Source organism: Aquarana catesbeiana, linkage group LG09, assembly GCF_042186555.1.
Source record: "Aquarana catesbeiana isolate 2022-GZ linkage group LG09, ASM4218655v1, whole genome shotgun sequence".
NCBI classification, from domain to species: domain Eukaryota; kingdom Metazoa; phylum Chordata; class Amphibia; order Anura; family Ranidae; genus Aquarana; species Aquarana catesbeiana.
The window spans coordinates 194,960,637-194,980,827 of NC_133332.1; the positions used below are offsets into that span (position 1 = coordinate 194,960,637).

Consider the following 20,191-nt stretch of genomic DNA (forward strand, 5'->3'; position numbering starts at 1 on the left):
CCTATGATTCCATAAATGGAAACATGGTAAATGGTAACAAATCTCTGGTTTTTATTTTTTTACTAGCAAAGGAAAACTGGCCCAAAATGGTAAAGAAATGTTTTTTGTTTTATTTTGTTTCTTTAATTCAGCTGTATATTTCTTGCTATTACCATAACCTACCACCAAAAAACAACCCAAAATAAAATCTACTGCTCCTGTCGATTGCAGTGATACCACATATTTGTATGTTATTTGTTGTTTGTACCTGTAGTAGGGCCCAGAAACAATCGTGTGCATTTTGCTTTTTTTTTTACCCTACCTAAAAAAACACTGACAATAACTAACACTGATACTAATAAAAAAGCTTTTTTTAAAAAAAAAATACACTGACCCTGACCTTTGACCCTTACCTTGACCATAACACTAAGGCCCCTTTCACACTGGGGTGGTTTGCAGGCGTTATTGCGCTAAAAATACCGCCTGCAAACCGCCCCTAAACAGCCTCCGCTGTTTGTTCAGTGTGAAAGCCCGAGGGCTTTCACACTGAAGCGGTGCGCTGGCAGGACGGTAAAAAAAAGTCCTGCGAGCCGCATCTTTGGAGCGGTGAAGGAGCGGTGTGTTCCCCGCTCCTAAACCGCTCCTTCCCATTGAAATCAATGGGACAGCGCGGCTATAACGCGGTAATACCGCGGCTATAGCCGCGCTGTACGAGCTGGTTTAACCCTTTTTCGGCCGCCAGCGGGGGTTAAAACTGCACCGCTAGCGGCCAAATACAGCGGCAAAAACGACGGTAAAACAGCGCTAAAAATAGTGCTGTTTTACCGCCGACGCCCCCACCGCCCCAGTGTGAAAGGGGCCTAACCTTGGCACTGACCTAGTTACAACCTTGATATAGCAATTTTTTACTTTTTGTTTGTTTAGATCTTTCTCTCCTGCAAGGTGAGAAAGATACAATGTTCTTTTTCTCCATTCAGAAGAGAAAGAAAACACACACGACTGATCACTGTGATAGCTAATCAAAGGCTATCACAGCAATCAGGTGACCCGAAACTGGTAATCCATGGTCCCAATCTTTAGTACAAGACCCATGGCTCTTGGTAAGAGCCTGGTCCCTGCACAAAGGAGCAATAATGCTAATGCGCACAGGGTGATCAGCATGTCCCCAGGCACACCCTGTGTGCACGCCTATGTATGGAGTATACATATTTACACTGGTCCAGGCTAGAACAATATAACTGCATTTCAATTCATACTTTAAATTCAGCTTTAATGGGTTACACTGGGCATTTCAATTTAATTTCATTGAATCCAGATGAGTTTGTTGAGGCAAGACCAAAGAAGTGAGGATTGAAAGACAAGTCAACCTCATATTCATAATGACATTTTGGGAAGTTGCCAGCAGGGCAAATATCCTCCTGGCTCCTCAAGCAAGATTCTTACATCTGAATTCCCTGCACTGCTCACATTCTAAAGCCATTACAAGGGATTGAACATGATTCTTCACTTCTTTTATATCACAGAAATATGACATAGCTAGTTTAGTGTAGAGTGGAGTGGAGAAGAGCAGGGATCACTGAGGCACAGCTGGAGTTCATGTGGGATATAAGGAACTACTACGCTTCCATAGTATAGATCACAAGTATAAAATAATTGATTTCGCTCACGATGTTTATGTTCTGATTTTCTTTTCTAATAACATTTAGATCAAATGTATACAAAACTGGACAGTCACTACATCCACATTGTTTCAGATTTTAGAGAGTTAGTTATACCATTTTGCATCCATTAATTCTTCATAATAGGAGAAACATATCACTTACCTATAATCCTTCAGGACTTGAGGACGAGGGCCATTAAGAATGGCTTCTGGGGGCTGTGGGGCATGAGCCTGCTGGGCTCTGTTTAGACTGTTCTGTCGACTACCCGGAGCAGAGGAACGGTAGCCATGCTCTTGTGCTTGACTGGCCATCAGGATAATTTCCTTGTTTTCTGGGGTCAGGTGAGGGACAGCAGCCAGGATCTGTTGAGTAGGGTGATTTGGGCTGGCAGGATATGAGTGATCGAGTTCTGAAGCATATGACCTGCAGTTGAAAAATAAAACTACTTTAAAAGTGGCATTTAAAATGATCATTTTAGAAACATTATAAAAATGATGTGTAGACATCCCACCCAGGATCAAAGGGTGCCGTTATTGTTTCAGTTTCTAAAACAAAACCCATAAAAATAGCTCCCCAAAATGTATCATTTAAATTTCTTCAGGTACATACAGTATGCTTTCTTTGTTATTATTAACCAAACTATGTGCATTTGTAATGCATATTAGAAAATTAGTCAATTGAATTACATATAAGCCAGTGCATAATACATTTAATAAACTGGTAATGACCATAAAGGGCAACATGGGGCTTGCTTAACATCCCAACAAAGAGCAATCATTTTCTACATGTCCCCAAATGTTGGGATGATTATTATGTTTATTAAATAAAACTAGAGCAACTTAGCCTTACCCTTATCAACCAGTAGGGAATCATCTTCAGTGAACTTGGAAATGATTCAAGTGATCCTATTGGTTGCAACAGCTCCAATAATGAGTTAGTTCACATACCAATGCTCTTTGTAGCCTGATATTAATTAAGCCCTTATTTTATATGTATACCATATGTTCCTGTTTATATAAATTACATCTATTTACCACTTAGTATAATATAGATGGCATGATACTGTGCATGGAACCTGCCTATTATCAGGGGAAAGTGATCCCTCGGATGAAGTCACATGATATGGAGATGGTGAGAACCTGTTATCTGGCCTGAACTCCTTATCATATGCCATCATGTTCCATTCTAGCCTTCTGTTCCGGGCTTTCCGAACCTTCTTCACCTCCCGGGTTGGATCTTCCACCTGCCTCTGTTCCTGTGAAAAAGACTTACGTTAGCATAAACAGTAAGAGGCAGTATCTACTTTTAGAACTATTTCACACTCTTATAATACAAATCATTTTGCCCACTTCTGAGCCCCCATTCTCACATGAGGGATTTTTCTGCTAATTTCCCTACACCTTACTACCTTACTACGCCTCACTATGCAGAATTCAATTCTTTCAAATTGTCCCTGTTCATACTTGGGCTCTCAGTCATCCTATGCTCTATAGTCTATACTGTAAAAAGTACATGAGCTTTTTTGGTGTATTCAGGCATTTTTGGTGCCATACCCTTCAATAGGAGTACCTATAACCACATGTTACAGGCCCTTTCGTGCATTTATTGGCTGAAGAACTCCACGCCTCCTAACAAACTGCTCTCTTACCCTTGCCCAGCCCAAGAAACAAATTCCTGCAAAATGCCTGTAAAATGCTTGTAATATGCTGGTAATACGCCTTGAAAACATCTGTAAATGCTTGAAAATGCCTGAAAAATGCCTAAAAAAAGCTTCAAAATCACCAGGAATATGCTCTGCCCAGATTTTCAATTTTCTTCAGACAAAGAAGGTATTCTTCGTGGGTGTTAGTAGGCGTGAGATGCATGATCATCACTGACATTTAGTACTATATATAATCAAAACTTAAAATATACCAAAAACACAAAAACACTGTTAGCAGTAGTATTTTTCATGTATGTTGTTCTAACACTTTTTTATTTACATATTACCAGAACTGACAAAAACTAAAAACACGACTGTGCACGTAGCAAAAAGATATTACTCCATGGCCTTAGTATCCAAAGTTACAACTTGGAAAAATTCAAATTGTGGTCCTACCCTTGAGCTGAGATAAATAACAGCTGATATCCATCAGCCCTAGGGTTACCACCTTTTGGTCAATGGAAGTAAAAATGAGATAGCGAGGAGGCAGGCTGCAACATGGTTAATGAATGAAATAGGTGAATTGACCCAACACCTGCGCAAAAATAAAATATACAGTTATGTCCATATATGTTTGGACACAGGCACAATTTTCATACTTTTGGCTTTGTATCCCACCAGAATAAATATAAAATGAAACAAGTGCAGACTTCCAGCTTTAATTTAAGGGGTTGAACATAAATATCAAGTACAAATTGTAGGAACTGCAACAATTTTGATACACAGCCCCCCATTTTCAGGGGCTCAAATGTAATTGGAAAAATGAATATAATCATAACTAAAATGCTCATTTTTAATATTTTGTTGAGAATCCTTTACTGGCAATGATTGCCTGAAGTCTGGAACCCATGGACATTACCAAAGACTGGGTTTCCCCTTTATGATGCTTTGCCAGGCTCTTCTAAATGGAGCTGTCTTCAGTTGTTCTTTGTTTGTGGGTCTTTCTGCCTTTAGTTTTGTCTTCAGCAAGTGAAATGCATGCTCAATTGGGTTGAAATCAGGTGATTGACTCAGACATTGCAGAATATTCTACTTCTTTTCCTTCAAACGTGCCTGGGATGCTTTTGCAGTGTGTTTTGGATCATTGTCCATCTGTACTGTGAAGTGCCGTCCAATCAACTTTGCTGCATTTGACTGAATCTGGGCTGATAGTATATCTCTAAATACTGCAGAATTCACCCGGCTGCTTCTGTCACATCATCAATAAACATCAATGACCCAGTGCCACTGGAAGCCAAACATGCCCATGCTATCACACTGCTTCCACCATGTTTTACAGATGATGCTGTGTGGTTTTGATCATGAGCTGCTCCAAGCTTTCTCCACACTCTTTTCTTCCCTTCATTCTGGTACAGATTAATCTTAGTTTCACCTGTCCAAAGAATGCTTCTCCAGAACTGGTCTGGCTTTTTTAGATGTTTTTTGGCAAAGTCTAATCTGGCTTTTCTATTCTTCAGGCTTATAAATGGTTTGCACCTTGTGGTAAGCCCACTGTATTTTCTCTTGTGAAGGCTTTGCTTGATTGTAGACTTTGACAATGATACGCCCACCTCCTTGAGAGTGTCCTTCACTTTTCCGGATGTTGTGAATAGGTTTTTCTTTACCATAGAGAGGATCCTGCGATCATCCACCACTGTTGTCTTTCATGGACGTCCAGGCCTTTTTATGTTGCTGAGCTCACCAGTGCATTCTTTTTTCCACAGAATGTACCAAACTGTTGGTTTGGCCAGTCCTAATGTTGCTGCTATCTCTCTAATGGATTGGATTCGTTTTTGAAGCCTTACAGCGGCCTGTTTCACTTGCATGGACAGCTCCTTTGGAGACATGATGTAGGTTCACAGCAATAGATTCCAAATGCAAATACCACACTTAGAATCAACTCCAGACCTTTTACCTGTTTAATTGATGAAGAAATAACAAAGGAGTAGCCCACACCTGGCTATGAAACAGCTTTTGATTCAACTGACCAATTACTTTTGGTCTCTTAAAAAAGGGAGGATGGCTATTCTTAGGTGCTGTAATTCCTAAACCCTTCCTCCAATTTGGATGTACATACCCTTAAATTAAACCTGAGAGTGTGCACTTTCAGTCCATATCCATTATATAACTATAGCTTGAATATTTTTTGGTAAATATCTGAAAAAATATAGAAATTGTGCCTGTGTCCAAATATATATGGGCCTAACTGTATATATATGTGCTGAAAATTAAAAAAATACAAACAAATGAGAGCTGCACGTTGTAAAGCAAAAAAGCTTAGCAATAAAACAAACCAAAGAAAAATCGTGCTCTCAAAATGTACATATACATCAATAGAACAATAATGTCTTCAATTGTGTGACAAGTGAATTAAAGTGCTTATAAGTCCCATGAAGACTCCGTTGTATCCCAACGCCTTAGTGACCAAATACACTCGTGACTTTGTGTATCTCCTCTTACCAACATTCACATGTGCATCCTACTCAGCAGAGCGTATTGACCCCCATTACAGGTAGTTAAAAACAGCGTATTTGGATGTTTCCACTTGAAGAGAAAAATGGACCGGGGTAAGCTATCACTGGCAATGCTCCTAGGTTTCTAGGTACTCATACCGCTTCATGTAGAGGTAAACAAGAAGCCTCTCATAGTGCAGTATGTAAAGGTAGTTTATTAAATTTGTTTAAAAAATACACTTACAAGTGAAGTGTATTTTTTAAACGATTTTGATAAACTACCTGTACATACCTGTACATATTGCACTATGAGAGGCTTCTTCTTTATCTCTACTATGACAAAAAAATTGGTCTTCCATCTGGGAAAGAAGGCAGGTTATAGTTCATCAAAAGTGAAAATTTTATTTTGTGACTTGCCCCTTTTATAAAACCACCAAAACTATGTTTCTGGTAATGAAAAATGTACATTATAATGGTATGAACTAATCAGCAAAAATAGCTAAGGTAGAAAGGAGTTAAAAACAATCTAAAAGGGTTATATAAGGGTTAATAAGGGGATGCATTGGGGTTGATTTACTAAAGGCAAATAGGCTGTTCACTTTGCAAGTGAAGTTTCACTTTGTAAGGAGAATTTTCCCCAGAGATAAATGAATGAAGTGAAGCTCTACTAACCTCCATCATCCAATCACATGCAAGCAAAATTTTTTTTTCTATTTCCATATTTTTTGGGGTATTTGCAAAATGATATTTTACCATATTCACTAAACTCTAGGGAAAATTTCCTTTCAAAGTGCAACTTCCCTTGTAAAGTGTCTTCAGTAAATCAACCCCATAGTAACAACCCTCAGCTGTGTTCCTGTCATCACTGCTTGTGCGTCAGCCTGGTCTTGGCTGAGTAACACCTATTTGAACATACATTGCAGTGTCTCTTCTCATTGATGCTTCAACCTTCATTCTCCTTATTGGACTCCTCTGTTCAGGAAAGCACTGACGTTTACACCGAATCTGGGAGTTTTAACCAGAAAACATGGTGTTAGCTTGTGTGGAAAGCTGCATAAGAAACTTCCAGCCCTGGGCATTAATTATTTATGAACATGAGTGGCTGGTTCACTGCACTGTCATATTATTTATAATACTGCCTGCTGCAGCAAAAATAGAGTAAAAAAAGCTGGGTGTCATTTGAGAAAGAGCACATGTAAGAACACATTGTGGAGTTAGTGTTAGAATTCTGCTAGAATTCTGGAGCTTTCACTGTTCTAACCAGTAAACAACATAAACAGTTGCCTTTGGCTGAAAATGACACAATATTCCCTCTTTATGTTGAACTCTGCTTCTTGCACTCAGACAGAGAGGCTGTCTCGCTGGGACAGAATTAAAATTACAATAGCATTGCGTGACATCCCAGGGTGACAAGATGGCAACACATCATAACATATAATCATCAGTGAAAGACACACTGCAGTTACTGTCATAAAGAGTTGCTTTTTTCATGCTGTGGTATTTGAAGGCAATCAGTCTGAGGGCTAAACGATTGCTATAGAGATTGCAGGATATATGGAAACTGTGTGCATTTAACGATTATAGAAAAAAAACATACAATCTTTAAACCATAGTACATTTACTTTGAGCTTCATTCACTGATCTATGTTCAGACCTGAAATGGCACAGCACATAGACAAGTTGAACCATAAGATTAAAATGCAGGCAGTGCAATAACTTAATGCCCAGTTGAACTTACAGTTTAAATCATCTACATACGGTTGTGCTCATAAGTTTAAATACCCTGGCAGAATTTATGATTTCTTGGCCATTTTTCAGAGAATATGAATGATAACACAAAAATTTTTCTTTCACTCATGGTTAGTGTTTGGCTGAAGCCATTTATTATCAATCAACTGTGTTTACTCTTTTTAAACCATAATGGCAACAGAAACTACCCAAATGACCCTGATCAAAAGTTTACACACCCTAGTGATTTTGGCCTGATAACTTGCACACAAGTTGACACAAAGGGGTTTGAATGGCTATTAAAGGTAACCATCCTCACCTGTGATCTGTTTGCTTGTAATTAGTGTGTGTGTATAAAAGGTCAATGAGTTTCTGGACATCCTGACTTGCATCTTTCATCCAGTGCTGCACTGATGTTTCTGGATTCTGAGTTATGGGGAAAGCAAAGGAATTGTCAAAGGATCTGCGGGGAAAGGTAGTTGAACTGTATAAAACAGGAAAGGGATATAAAAAGGTATCCAAGGAATTGAGAATGCCAATCAGCAGTGTTTAAACTCTAATCAAGAAGTAAAAAATGAGGGGTTCTGTTGAAACCAAACCACGGCCAGGAGACCAACTAAAATTTCAGCCACAACTGCCAGGAAAATTGTTCGGGATGCAAAGAAAAACCCACAAATAACTTCAGGTGAAATACAGGACTCTGAAAACATGTGGTGTGGCTGTTTTAAGATGCACAATAACAAGGCACTCAAAGAAAGATGGGCTGCATGATCGAGTCGCCAGAAGAAAGCCATTACTATGCAAATGCCACAAAGTATCCCGCTTACAATACGCCAAACAGCACAGAGACAAGCCTCAAACCTTCTGGCACAAAGTCATTTGGAGTTATGAGACCAAAATTTAGCTTTTTGGCCACAACCATAAAGGCTACATTTGGAGAGGAGTCAACAAAGCCTATGATGAAAGGTACGTAGGTGGATCGCTGATGTTTTGGGGATATGAGAGCTACAAAGGCACAGGAAATTTGGTCAAATTTGTTGGCAAGATGAATGCAGTATATTATCAAAAAATACTGGAGGAACATTTGCATTCATTAGACATAAAGCTGCACTTGGACATTCCAACATAACAATGATCCAAAACACAAGGCCAAGTCGACCAGTCATTTGCTACAGCAGAATAAAGTGAAGGTTCTGGAGTGGCCATCTCAGTCTCCTGGCCTCAATATCATTGAGCCACTCTGGGGAGATCTCAGACGTGCAGTTCATGCAAGACAGCCCAAGATTTTACAGGAACTGGAGGCTTTCTGACAAGAGGAATGGGCAGCTTTACCATCTGAGAAGATAAAGAGCCTTATCCACAAAAGACTTCAAGCTGTCATTGATGTTAAAGGGGGCAATACACGGTATTAAGAACTGGAGTATGTAAACTTTTGATCAGGGTCATTTGGGTAGTTTCTGTTGCGATTATGATTAAAAAAGAGTAAACACAGTTGATTAATAATAAATGGCTTCAGCCAAACACTAACCATAAGTGAAAGAAAAGTTTTTGTGTTATCATTGATATTCTCTGAAAAATGGCCAAGAAATCATAAAGTCTGCCAGGGTATGTAAACTTATGAGCACAACTGTATATTCCAGCTACAACAAAACAAAGGTGTTTGAAGCCTTACAGTTCATTTTATTTCTAAAGCAGCCACAGTCTGGTAGAAAAGCCTGCCCCCTGCCAGCAGCTGCAACGCAGGGCCATGCATCCCTTTAGATGTGATTACTTTTTGGGAGTTTCTTACCAAAGGTGACATTTTTGTTGCAGGGATGCCCTAAATCTGATGTATAGCATAGTGCAGACTTCAGGGGAAATTAGTAAGCCCATCACACAGGCAGGAAATTACATGATTTCTGGGAGGCTTTCTGTACACCATCTGTGTACAGAGCACCTCCAGGTTGCCATATTGCATTGCTCCTTACAGAAAATTACAGTGTTGCAGTCATTATTATTGAATCGTCAAAGGTTCTTTGAAGAAGTCAGCTTGATGTTACGCGCCATCTCAGTAGTGACTTGGAGTCCGGAGTGTGCTGTGCAGTGAAGTGAGATGCCGATATACCGGCTAACTGGGAGACGCGTATGATTTTAGATTCAGGACCGTTGCATGGTCTTAAGATCTGTCATGCTTCTGCTTTTACTTTGTTTGTTAATAGCCAACACAGGGCACTCCTCTGTCATTTGCTTGGCCAATCAGCAGGACAGGGCCATAAATCATTGGCCAGGACCCACTGATCACCTTGTGGTGTAGCGAACGATAGCACAGCCGGGGGGCAGCATGTACGCTCCCCCTACTGGGAAATGCCAAATCACAGACATGTCTGTGATTTGGCGCAGAAGAGCCTTCCAGCCCGCAGTATGTCTGCCTGGGCTGGTTGGCAACTGGTTAAAGTAGATGTAACCCCTAAATTTAGTTTGCTAAAGCAATGTGTATTTAGATTGCTAAATAATATGTATCATAAATATATTTTTGAGGCTGATCTCTTCTCTTCTATTTTTCCGGGTGGACTTCATGACGATGACAAAAGCAGAACATGCCTCCACAATGAGTGTCGGCACAGCTTCTTATAGTTTGCTCCAGGTGCACATATGACAGGATGTCAACAAGAAAACAATTGGAAGACAGAATGCTGTCACTCCATAACAGAAAGTGTTTGAACAAGGACCTTTATAGTAAGATTACCAGGTATTATTTTATTAAACGTTGTAGATTTAAAAATACTAACAATGACCATTTTCAGTCAGCTTGTGTAAAAAATATACAAAGCAAGGTAACAGCATATGTGTACAAGAAGCAGAATATAGACCAGTGGTTCTCAACTTGGGGGTCGGGACCCCCTCGGGGGTCAAATGATGATTTGCCAGGGGTCACCAAATCCTGGGCTGTTCCTGAAGCCCGCAGCTCTCTCCCAGCCTTTTTGTGGCCACCCAGCAGGGCTGTCCCTGGAGCCTGTGGCCGCCCAGCTGGGCTGTTCCTGGAACCCGCGGCCACCCACTCAGCTTCTTCGCAGCCACCCATTCAGTTCACGGCATGGCTGGGGGGCAGAGACTAGAGGTCAGCTGACTGGTGAGGAATGTAAAGTGGGAGGGGCTGGAGGAGACCCTATCTCCTGATTTCGGCATAGGTGTCACTGTTGTGAGACACCACAAAGTCAGAGACACAGTGAAGCCGGAGACGCAGTGAGTAACACTACCTGTGATTGTAGTTGCCATTAAAAGTCCCCACTACAGTTCTAAGATCAGCAGATGACCTTGATCAAGAGCACCCAAGTTGGCTGATCAGAACTCCCCCAAGCATTGCCACTCATCCCAACTCCCACCAGCACTGCCACTCATCCCATTCTCCCCCCACCCCCCACCAAGGAGTAAGCGAAGGAATGAAAATAGAGAATACATGGAAGGGAGAGGAAAAGAGGGGAAGAACAAATAAAAAGAGAAAGAATAAGAGAAAGAGCAAGAAAGACGGATAGAGAGAGGGATGGGGAAAAAACCCAATAAATTAGGATAGAGAGATATAAAAGGGAACGAAAGGAGAACAAAGAGAAAGAGTGGTACATCCTAAAATGTACCATAAGGGGTTTGTACGAGTGGAAGGCACTCAGGTAGCGCTAAATGTCCGTGGGTTAGGGGCGCAAATTACTTGTCATGCCTTGGGTGCTGACAACCCATGCTACGAAAATAATTTTACTGTTAGGGGTCCTCACAACTTGTGAAATTTTATCAAGGGGTCACAGCACTAGGAAGGTTGAGAACCACTGATATAGACAGATGATGGAATAGTGTGTCTGTCTTCCTCATGCATGCTCTGCATATGGCCTTGTAAGACCTCTCCATTAAGTGCAATGTACAAAAATATGGCTAAGCACAGCAAATATTTGGAAAATATTTGTTCAGATTGCAAATTATTCTATAAGCCTGTATATACAATGTATATGCAGTGCTGCTAAGGTCCATTTTCCCCATTTGGTGCTTAGACAATTTTGGGGAATTTTACTAAGCAGAGAATATTAAGTTGAACACTTATTATTTAAAAAGTCTTTACATTTTATTGCACACTAAAGCACTGAAAATTGGATTGCAGATTTCAGACTCAGTGTAATTACCTTCTGTCGTCTCTTCTCCTTCCTTTTGTCCTCAGTAGCTTGTAACATCTTCTCCTTCCACAGATTGAAGAAGTATGAAGGATCAGTGTAGAATCGGAGGCCATCTTTCTTGTCATCTCTATGGAAGAAGAATATATTTATATAGGAAAAGACAAGAAACATGTGGTGGATAGCTGTACTATATACTACACTTACAATTGTCTACCAATTTAAACATAAATATATCTTTATGTACAGTATATCAGGGGTCTCCTATTTTTTTTTTGTAGAAGGGTCACATCATATAGTTTGAAAATATTTGTGGGTCAAAAAATAATCAATTTTATAAATGATTGAGTTCCCTCTTACATCAGGATCCCTATTAGAGTCCCTCCTAATTTATATCAGGATCATCAACAGAGTTCCTTGTTTACAGGGTTCCCATCAAAGTCCTCCCTACATCAGGATCCCCAAAAGAGTCTCCACTTACATTAAAGTTCCCATTAGTCTCCCTTACATCAGGATCCCCAACAGAGTCTCCTCTTAAATCAGCAACCCCATCAAAATCCCCCATTTACATCAGGGTCCCCGACATCAGGATCCCTGACAGAGTCTCCCCTTATATTGGATCCCCTTTTATAGTCCCCCTTACTACTGTAAGGCTTACAACAGGACTGTAGCAGTAGGGTGGGAGCTGGGAGGCGGAGTAGGTCTGGACACTTGAAGCTCTTAGCAGTCCAGGCAACCAATTTATTTTCAATAAAAACCAGCCAACATTCGGCCTGTGTGTGTATAGCAGCTGGTCTGACAGCAGCTGGCTGTTCGGCCGGCTTCCGTCGGACGTGCATGCTAGAAAACCAGCAGTTGACCGGCTCCCAATCAGTGCTCTCAGCCAATGACTAGGAGTGTTGAGAGGAGTATTCTGGTGAGGGGACCATCCCCCTGTCAGAACACAATAGAACAGAAAGGTAGATCGCTGTACTAACATTGGCATTGGATTGTTAGTGCAGCAGCTCCGACCAGAATGGTTGAATAAAAAAAAAGTAGTGATTGGGGGAAATTAAGTCATAGGCAGCCTCTGCTGACCTGAATCCTCAGTCTATGCACATTAAGAATACACCACTGTACTTAACTACAGGCCAGATAAATTCTTTTAGCGGGTCAGATGTGGCCCCTTGACCATAGTTTGGAGATCCTTATGTAGATTGTTATGATACTCATACACATACAGTATGATTATGATCTTACATACATAAGCTCAACATGTCTAGCCAGTTATCAGGCATTAAACGGTACAGAAATGACCATCACAAATATCCACAGAACACAATTACAATAGAAAAATCAAATTGGCTGCGTTGGACATTTCTGCATATGGCTATTACTTATTACTGCCACTTTTAAGATATACTCATGTACTATTAGCCTCAATGCTTGGGTACAACAGAATTTAAGCTTCGGCTTGGACTGAATATAAAAAAACATATCCTAAACAACCTTTTCTGTCTTGACTTTCATTTGATGTCACTCTGACTCTCCCCTATTCCTCCTAACTTGCTGGCTCATTAAAGCTAAACTCCAACGAAAACGCTTAATACAGGGTTGAAATATTTATGTACAGCTGCCACCCGGTAGGGTCGGTTGCAGAAGAAGAGCCTCCCCCCAGGAGACCACGAGTAGACTTTGGGGACATGGCATTTTTGGTGTTTTATTATGATCCCTATGTTTTACAATCACTTTATCCTCATTTTAACATGATTATACTTTATTCACTATGTGTTATGATTAACCATGATCTAGCCCCTGCGTTGGCGATTCCTATGCTTACTTCATTTTTTATGCTCCTTATTAAAACAATAAACATATTGAAACAGAAATATATATGTAAACTGCTTCACCTGCCAAAATATTTGTGAATCTATTTAGCCACTTTTGTAAATCACAAATTCCTGCACTACAGTTAAGGGTTATTATGCTGTCACCTGCCTATACTAGCCAGCTGGCTGGACAATGACCAGCACACTAATCAGGGCATCCTTGTGCTCTCCACACCTGAAGTATATAGATTGACAGCACTGTATAAAAAGTTATTACAGTAGCTTATACTACTGGGCTTCCCTACCTTAAGCCAGCCATACATGTATCCAAATGTGGCTGGTTCAGCAGGGATCCGTTGAATTTCAATCCATGTATGGGGACAATGGTTGTACTAAAGTCCATCAACCGCTTGACTTCTGTTCAACCAGCCTGTTGGAATACCACTCGATCAGCGCCACAGGATATAGCCGGCAGCACTGATCAGTGTATTGTGACTGTGGGGAAGTCTCTCTGCTGTCACAGTACAATAGCTCAGTGGGGAGGATTCCCCCATCCACATTGAATGTGTTGAATGTGTAGATTGGGAAATCAGGTCAGTTTTTTTTTTAATTAACATGGCGGTTGAACGAAAAAAACCCTGAATTATCTATGGGCTGCTTTAGACTGAGTTCTGCTATGCAAGAGAATACTGGAAGCTAAAGTGGTAAGTTTTGATAACTGACAATAACCCTCTTGCCACTTTCATGTTTAACGCTTCAAGGTGATTACTGCAAATTCCAAGTTTTTAGTTACTGGTAACAACATGAGCAATTACATTTCTGGTGCTTCAAAACATGCCAATGTTATCCATAGGTCCTGTGGCTGAACGTACAAAAGTGGGAGAAAACTGTATATCGTCCAAAAACTTCCAATACATTTAGGATTCAATAGGTCTATTGGGCTTTTGGAAAATTGTGTTTTAAAAGTGCAAATGTGTGTTCACCTGTAAGGGGTGAGAATATTAAGAGGTGGCGGCTTGTCACATCGTTGGTACATCTCCATAACTGGATTTGGTATAGAATTCCGAGACACCACTTGTTGATTCTGCACTGTGGAGCTTTTAAAAGCTTTCCTCATATTAATGTCCTGCAATGAAACTGAACACAGGTACACAAATGTTATTAAAACTGCAGTGGAGTGGCCATGCAACAATTTCTTTTAATAAATGATAGTCTAATATGTTTATTCTTTTTTTTTTAGGGAATTCCAAGTTTTTTCCCATTTGTTTTCTCCAGATTATTACAAATAATCCCCATGTATGGAATTTACCATTAAACTATCCCTTGACCATAATCCTCACGTTAACTCTTACATCTAACCGTGAAGAATATGATGATGATAAGAATTTTGAATTTAGACTTTGCAGCCTGCTGGGAGCCTATGCAATATATGAGGATAAGGAACGTTTCATAATGTTCTATGCAATCTCAAGTGACCTGACAGGTAATGTGACTTGGAGTCCAAGAGTACTTCTCATGAGAACTCTAAATGCCAATGAGCTAGTTCATCACACCACCCCAGATTTAGGATTTTTTTCTTTTAGTATTGCTTAGATAAAGGGAATTAAACACATGTACATTTTTAAGTGAGAACAAGGCGATCTAATATCCTACACTTCCCAGGTATGTTGGATACTGTGTCCCCTGTTGGGTGCTGTGGCTCCTCCTACCAGTACAACACATATCAGCAGACAGGAGCACCAGTGAGGGTTTGCTTTGTCTAGCACACTCCCAACTGTCAAATAGTAGTGACACTTGGAGCTCTTCGAGCAAGTAAAGGTTTGACTCATGTCCGCCCAGAAAGGGCAGACATGCACTTCTTTTATATATTGTTTCTTCTGCTGTATATATATTTTCTTTTCGTGACAGGGTTGCTTTAAGGGCCTACTACTTCTGCAGTATAATACAAGAAGTTTACTGCCTATCTGGTAAAAAACATTTTTTTTCTCTGTTTGGTTAGTTCAGATATATGTGCTGCAGTATTTTTAAAGAGAAACTATATACACCCAATATCTTGAGCACAGCAACATGTATGCTTAGGTGTGAATGGCCCCTTAACAAAACACTGCTAATACCAGTGCAACAAATGTTTTGAGGGCCAAAACAAGATGGCAAGATACAATGGAGTTGGTTTACTAAAGGCAAAATGGCCCTTCACTTTGCAGAGGAATGTTCTCTTAGCTTAGTGAATGCAGTGAAAATTCACTTTGCAAAGAACACGCAATCCATGCAAAAAAAACCTAAAAAGAATGTATTTTTGATTGCACAAAACTGGATGACGGAAGTCAGCAGAGCTTCACCTCATGCACTAAGTTAATGCGGAACTATACTCACCTCGGCTTCAGCGATGAGGCGTCCCAGAGTTCCCTGGCTGGCCGCTGACATCTTCGGGTGTCCCACTTCTGGGTCTCGATCACTGGTCGCCTTTATTGGCCGGGCAGGGATGACGTTACCCTCGTGCATGTGCGGAAGTTCAGTCAGATTCAGCATTTCCAAATTTGTGCAGTGAGCTGCTCGGGCAGGTAAGTTACTTTAATGCAGAAGAGACAAAGCATGTCTCTTCTGCATTCAAATTCCTGCCTGTTCACTCAAGTTTAATTGTGGCCTAAAGTTTCACTTTAAGGAAAAATTTTCTTGCAAAGTAAACAGCCTATTTGGCTTTAGTAAATCAACCCCAATTACCTAATCCTAAACAGAAATGTCTATTCTGAATACAACCAATACATGTTATATATATATATATCTATATATATCTATATATATAGATATATCTATATATCTCTATATATGACATATTCAGTCTCTATTAAGCCATTTTAACCCCTACAGTAAAGGCCCTTTGATCTGCATGTCATTTACAACCTTAATATAACTAATTATACTATGCAATTTACGCCTCTTCAGATTAATTGTGTCCTAATGAACACATGGCCGGATTAATAAATTAAAAATGATTGCGGAGCGGCACATTGGAAAATAACGCTCTGTACAAGTAGGTCATTCGGGTCTGGGCGCTCTGTCTGACAGGAGAGGGCAGAAGTGCCTGAATTAATTGAAATTCAGATGTGTCCAATTACTGCCAGTCCTTTTCAGATGTTTGGGAAGGTTCATCTGTAATTTTTAGCATATCGATGAAAAGAGAAGGAACTCGGTTACAGACCCTTCAAAAGCAGTTTATGGACTATCGGCAAAAATCTAGTCATGACAAAATCAGTAACGCATTTCAGCTGGTGAGACCTTAATCCTTGATATCTATAAGAAACTATATGTCACAGTTAAATACCCTCAACCCCCATATAACATTAATTATGATCCTATAATTGTGGTAACAATGAATTATGTAGTCCCACATTAGTTTCAATTAAGGCTGGCAGGAGTGATTGAGCCCCAAAGTACCCTGCAACGCAACTTAAAAATCCACCACACCTCCTGTTCCAGGAGTCACTGGTGTAAGTCACTGTCTCTATTTTACAAATATACTCTCTCTGCTCCAGAAAAGAAAAAGGAAGTTGTGTTCATCCTACGAACTTCCATAAAATGTTTTGAAACATTGGACGATGTCTAACCTCAGGATTTATCCCATCACAAAAATGGTTACCCACCCTGATAAACTGAACCATATGAGGATGGAAGAATTAACAGCTAACTTATAGGACCAGCACTTGAACATGGATTGACTTTTCTACTTCCCCACGCCTTTAGTCTTTCCTATGACTTGCATACAATATTTGATGCAATGACTCTGGTGTTACTGAGCCAACACCGGCTGCCCTTCCCCACTCTCTCCCTTGTTCCCTCTCACATCAGTTTTCTTTGAAGCATTTGGTCACATGACATCTTAGAGCCCCATAGCTGATGCTAGAAGAGTTTCCTCTGTCAGATGCAGTGATTGAAGGTCTGAAAGGGTAGCAGAAAGTTATAAAATGCTTATCATCTGTCACTGACTGAGAGTCCCACTCTGATTGATGTTTACATAGAAATATATCTCCACTTAGGGCTACAAGTCCAGCATATCCTAATAATACTGGCTCTAAGGGAAATGTCTATCAAGCCCCTCAACCCAGTCTTTCCCTGATTGGAAGACCTTTGATAAAGGCCACTAAAGCATCTGTTTGAGAACCATTTTTTTATAATGAGCAAAAAAATATATGGCTCTCAACGTTCAAAGAAGTCATATGTCAAAGTCTTATTTTTCTTACATTCCTCAACCAGTTTGAACATGTTCTTTAAAACATCCAGTGTAGCCCAGCAGGTAGGATGTATGTGTCATTTTGTTTCATAGTAGTTCCTAACTGCGAATCAGTTGGCAATAATTCGATTTTATGATGGGAGATATTTTGGGCTACTGACTGTTAGGACATAAACCTGTACAGCCCATTAACAAGTTATTCTATTATTTTAATTACATATTACTCTACATAAAAACAGATAGGAAATATCATTATTATGTTTATAGGTACGATATGTGCAATATACTGTACTGTATAATTTCTTAATTCTCATGTTGTGTTAAACAGGAAAAAAAAAAGATATAAATATAAAAAACGCTGTAAATAATGGCACAGCATATATTTGGGTATATTTACAAAGCTGTGAATCTGACATTCTGTAAGAGAACTGTCTTTAGCAACGTTTTACAACTTTCTTCATCAAAACATAATGTTGGTTTCTAAACATATTGTAATAATAATGTTGCAATATATCGCAACATAATGTTGCAAACAATCTAAAGTGAGTTGTGTATGGACTAACAAAACTCATTTCTAAGGTAATGTACTAATAAAAGGGCCATCTCATTTTATGGATCGTGTCACTCATGGGCCTGCTAAATGAGTAATTGCCTGCAGCAACAGCATGAAAATGTGATTTTGAAAGATTTATCCAATGGAGGTCTTAAACAGATTAGCATATCTGTAAAGCAGTCCCTAGAAATCCATGAAAAGTATAAAATCCATAAATGAAACCCAGCACTATATTTTCAGTGGACTTTATTGTAAATCCAATAAGAACATCCATAGTGGTGTCCTTAGAAGTAAAGGTGGGTCATCTCTTGTGACTAAAAGGGAATATATTTTCTGGTTGGTGACAGATTATATACAGGTATAGTGACATTAGTTGTGACAGTCATGAGACACCATTCAGTATGACAGTATGGTTACAGACTCTATATTGTATTGTGACTATTGTGCATGTCCGTCCAAATCTAACAAACGTACCAGTTTTCAGAACACAAGCTTTGGTCAAATAGTCATATACAGTGGGGACGGAAAGTATTCAGACCCCCTTAAATTTTTCACTCTTTGTTATATTGCAGCCATTTGCTAAAATCATTTAAGTTCATTTTTTTTTCTCATTAATGTACACACAGCACCCCATATTGACACAAAAAACACAGAATTGTTGACATTTTTGCAGATATATTAAAATGAAAAACTGAAATATCACATGGTCCTAAGTGTTCAGACCCTTTACTGTGACACTCATATATTTAACTCAGGTGCTGTCCATTTCTTCTGATAATCCTTGAGATGGTTCTGGTTCTACACCTTCATTTAAGTCCAGCTGTGTTTGATTATACTGATTGGACTTGATTAGGAAAGCCACACACCTGTCTATATAAGACCTTACAGCTCACAGTGCATGTCAGAGCAAATGAGAACCATGAGGTCAAAGGAACTGCCTGAAGAGCTCAGAGACAGAATTGTGGCAAGGCACAGATCTGGCCATGGTTACAAAAACATTTCTGCTGCCCTTAAGGTTCCTAAGAGCACAGTGGCCTCCATAATTCTTAAATGGAAGACGTTTGGGATGACCAGAACCCTTCCTAGAGCTGGCCGTCCGGCCAAACTGAGCTATCGGGGGAGACGAGCCTTGGTGAGAGAGGTAAAGAAGAGCCCAAATATCACTGTGGCTGAGCTCTAGAGATGCAGTCGGGAGATGGGAGAAAGTTGTAGAAAGTCAACCATCACTGCAGCTCTCCACCAGTCGGGGCTTTATGGCAGAGTGGCCCGACGGAAGCCTCTCCTCAGTGCAAGACACATGTTAATTCTGCATGGAGTTTGCTAAAAAAACACCCGAAGGACTCCAAAATGGTGAGAAATAAGATTCTCTGGTCTGATGAGATCAAGATAGAACTTTTTGGCCTTAATTGTAAGCGGTATATGTGGAGAAAACCAGGCAATGTTCATCACCTGTCCAATACAGTCCCAAAAGTGAAGCATGGTGATGGCAGCATCATGCTGTGGGGGTGTTTTTCAGCTGCAGGGACAGGACGACTGGTTGCAATTGAGGGAAAGATGAATGTGGCCAAGTACAGGGATATCCTGGACGAAAACCTTCTCCAGAGTGCTCAGGACCTCAGACTGGGCCGAAGGTTTACCTTCCAACAAGACAATGACCCTAAGCACACAGCTAAAATAATGAAGGAGTGGCTTCACAACATCTCCGTGACTGTTCCTGAATGGCCCAGTCAGAGCCCTGACTTAAACCAAATTGAGCATCTCTGGAGAGACCTAAAAATGGCTGTCCACCAACGTTTACCATCCAACCTGACAGAACTGGAGAGGATCTGCAAGGAGGAATGACAGAGGATACCCAAATCCAGGTGTGAAAAACTTGTTGCATCTTTCCCAAAAAGACTCATGGCTGTATTAGATCAAAAGGTGCTTCTACTAAATACTGAGGAAAGGGTCTGAATACTTAGGACCAT

At 40.1% G+C, this 20,191-nt stretch overlaps 1 protein-coding gene across 5 annotated transcripts in view; it reads right to left on the reverse strand.

The window, feature by feature from the left end:
- The window catches only part of LOC141108170 (actin-binding protein WASF3-like), a 176,052-nt gene that overhangs the window by 27,420 nt on the left and 128,441 nt on the right, over nt 1-20,191 (reverse strand). For 4 of the 5 annotated variants that reach the window (XM_073599493.1, XM_073599490.1, XM_073599491.1 and 1 more), the window contains 4 exons: nt 14,427-14,580; nt 11,648-11,765; nt 2,720-2,895; nt 1,803-2,063 (listed from right to left, as the gene is read on the reverse strand). In XM_073599493.1, the coding sequence (XP_073455594.1) occupies nt 1,803-2,063; nt 2,720-2,895; nt 11,648-11,765; nt 14,427-14,580 (709 nt within the window). The remainder of the gene's footprint in view (nt 1-1,802; nt 2,064-2,719; nt 2,896-11,647; nt 11,766-14,426; nt 14,581-20,191) is intronic. The other variant, XM_073599492.1, reaches the window with a different exon arrangement.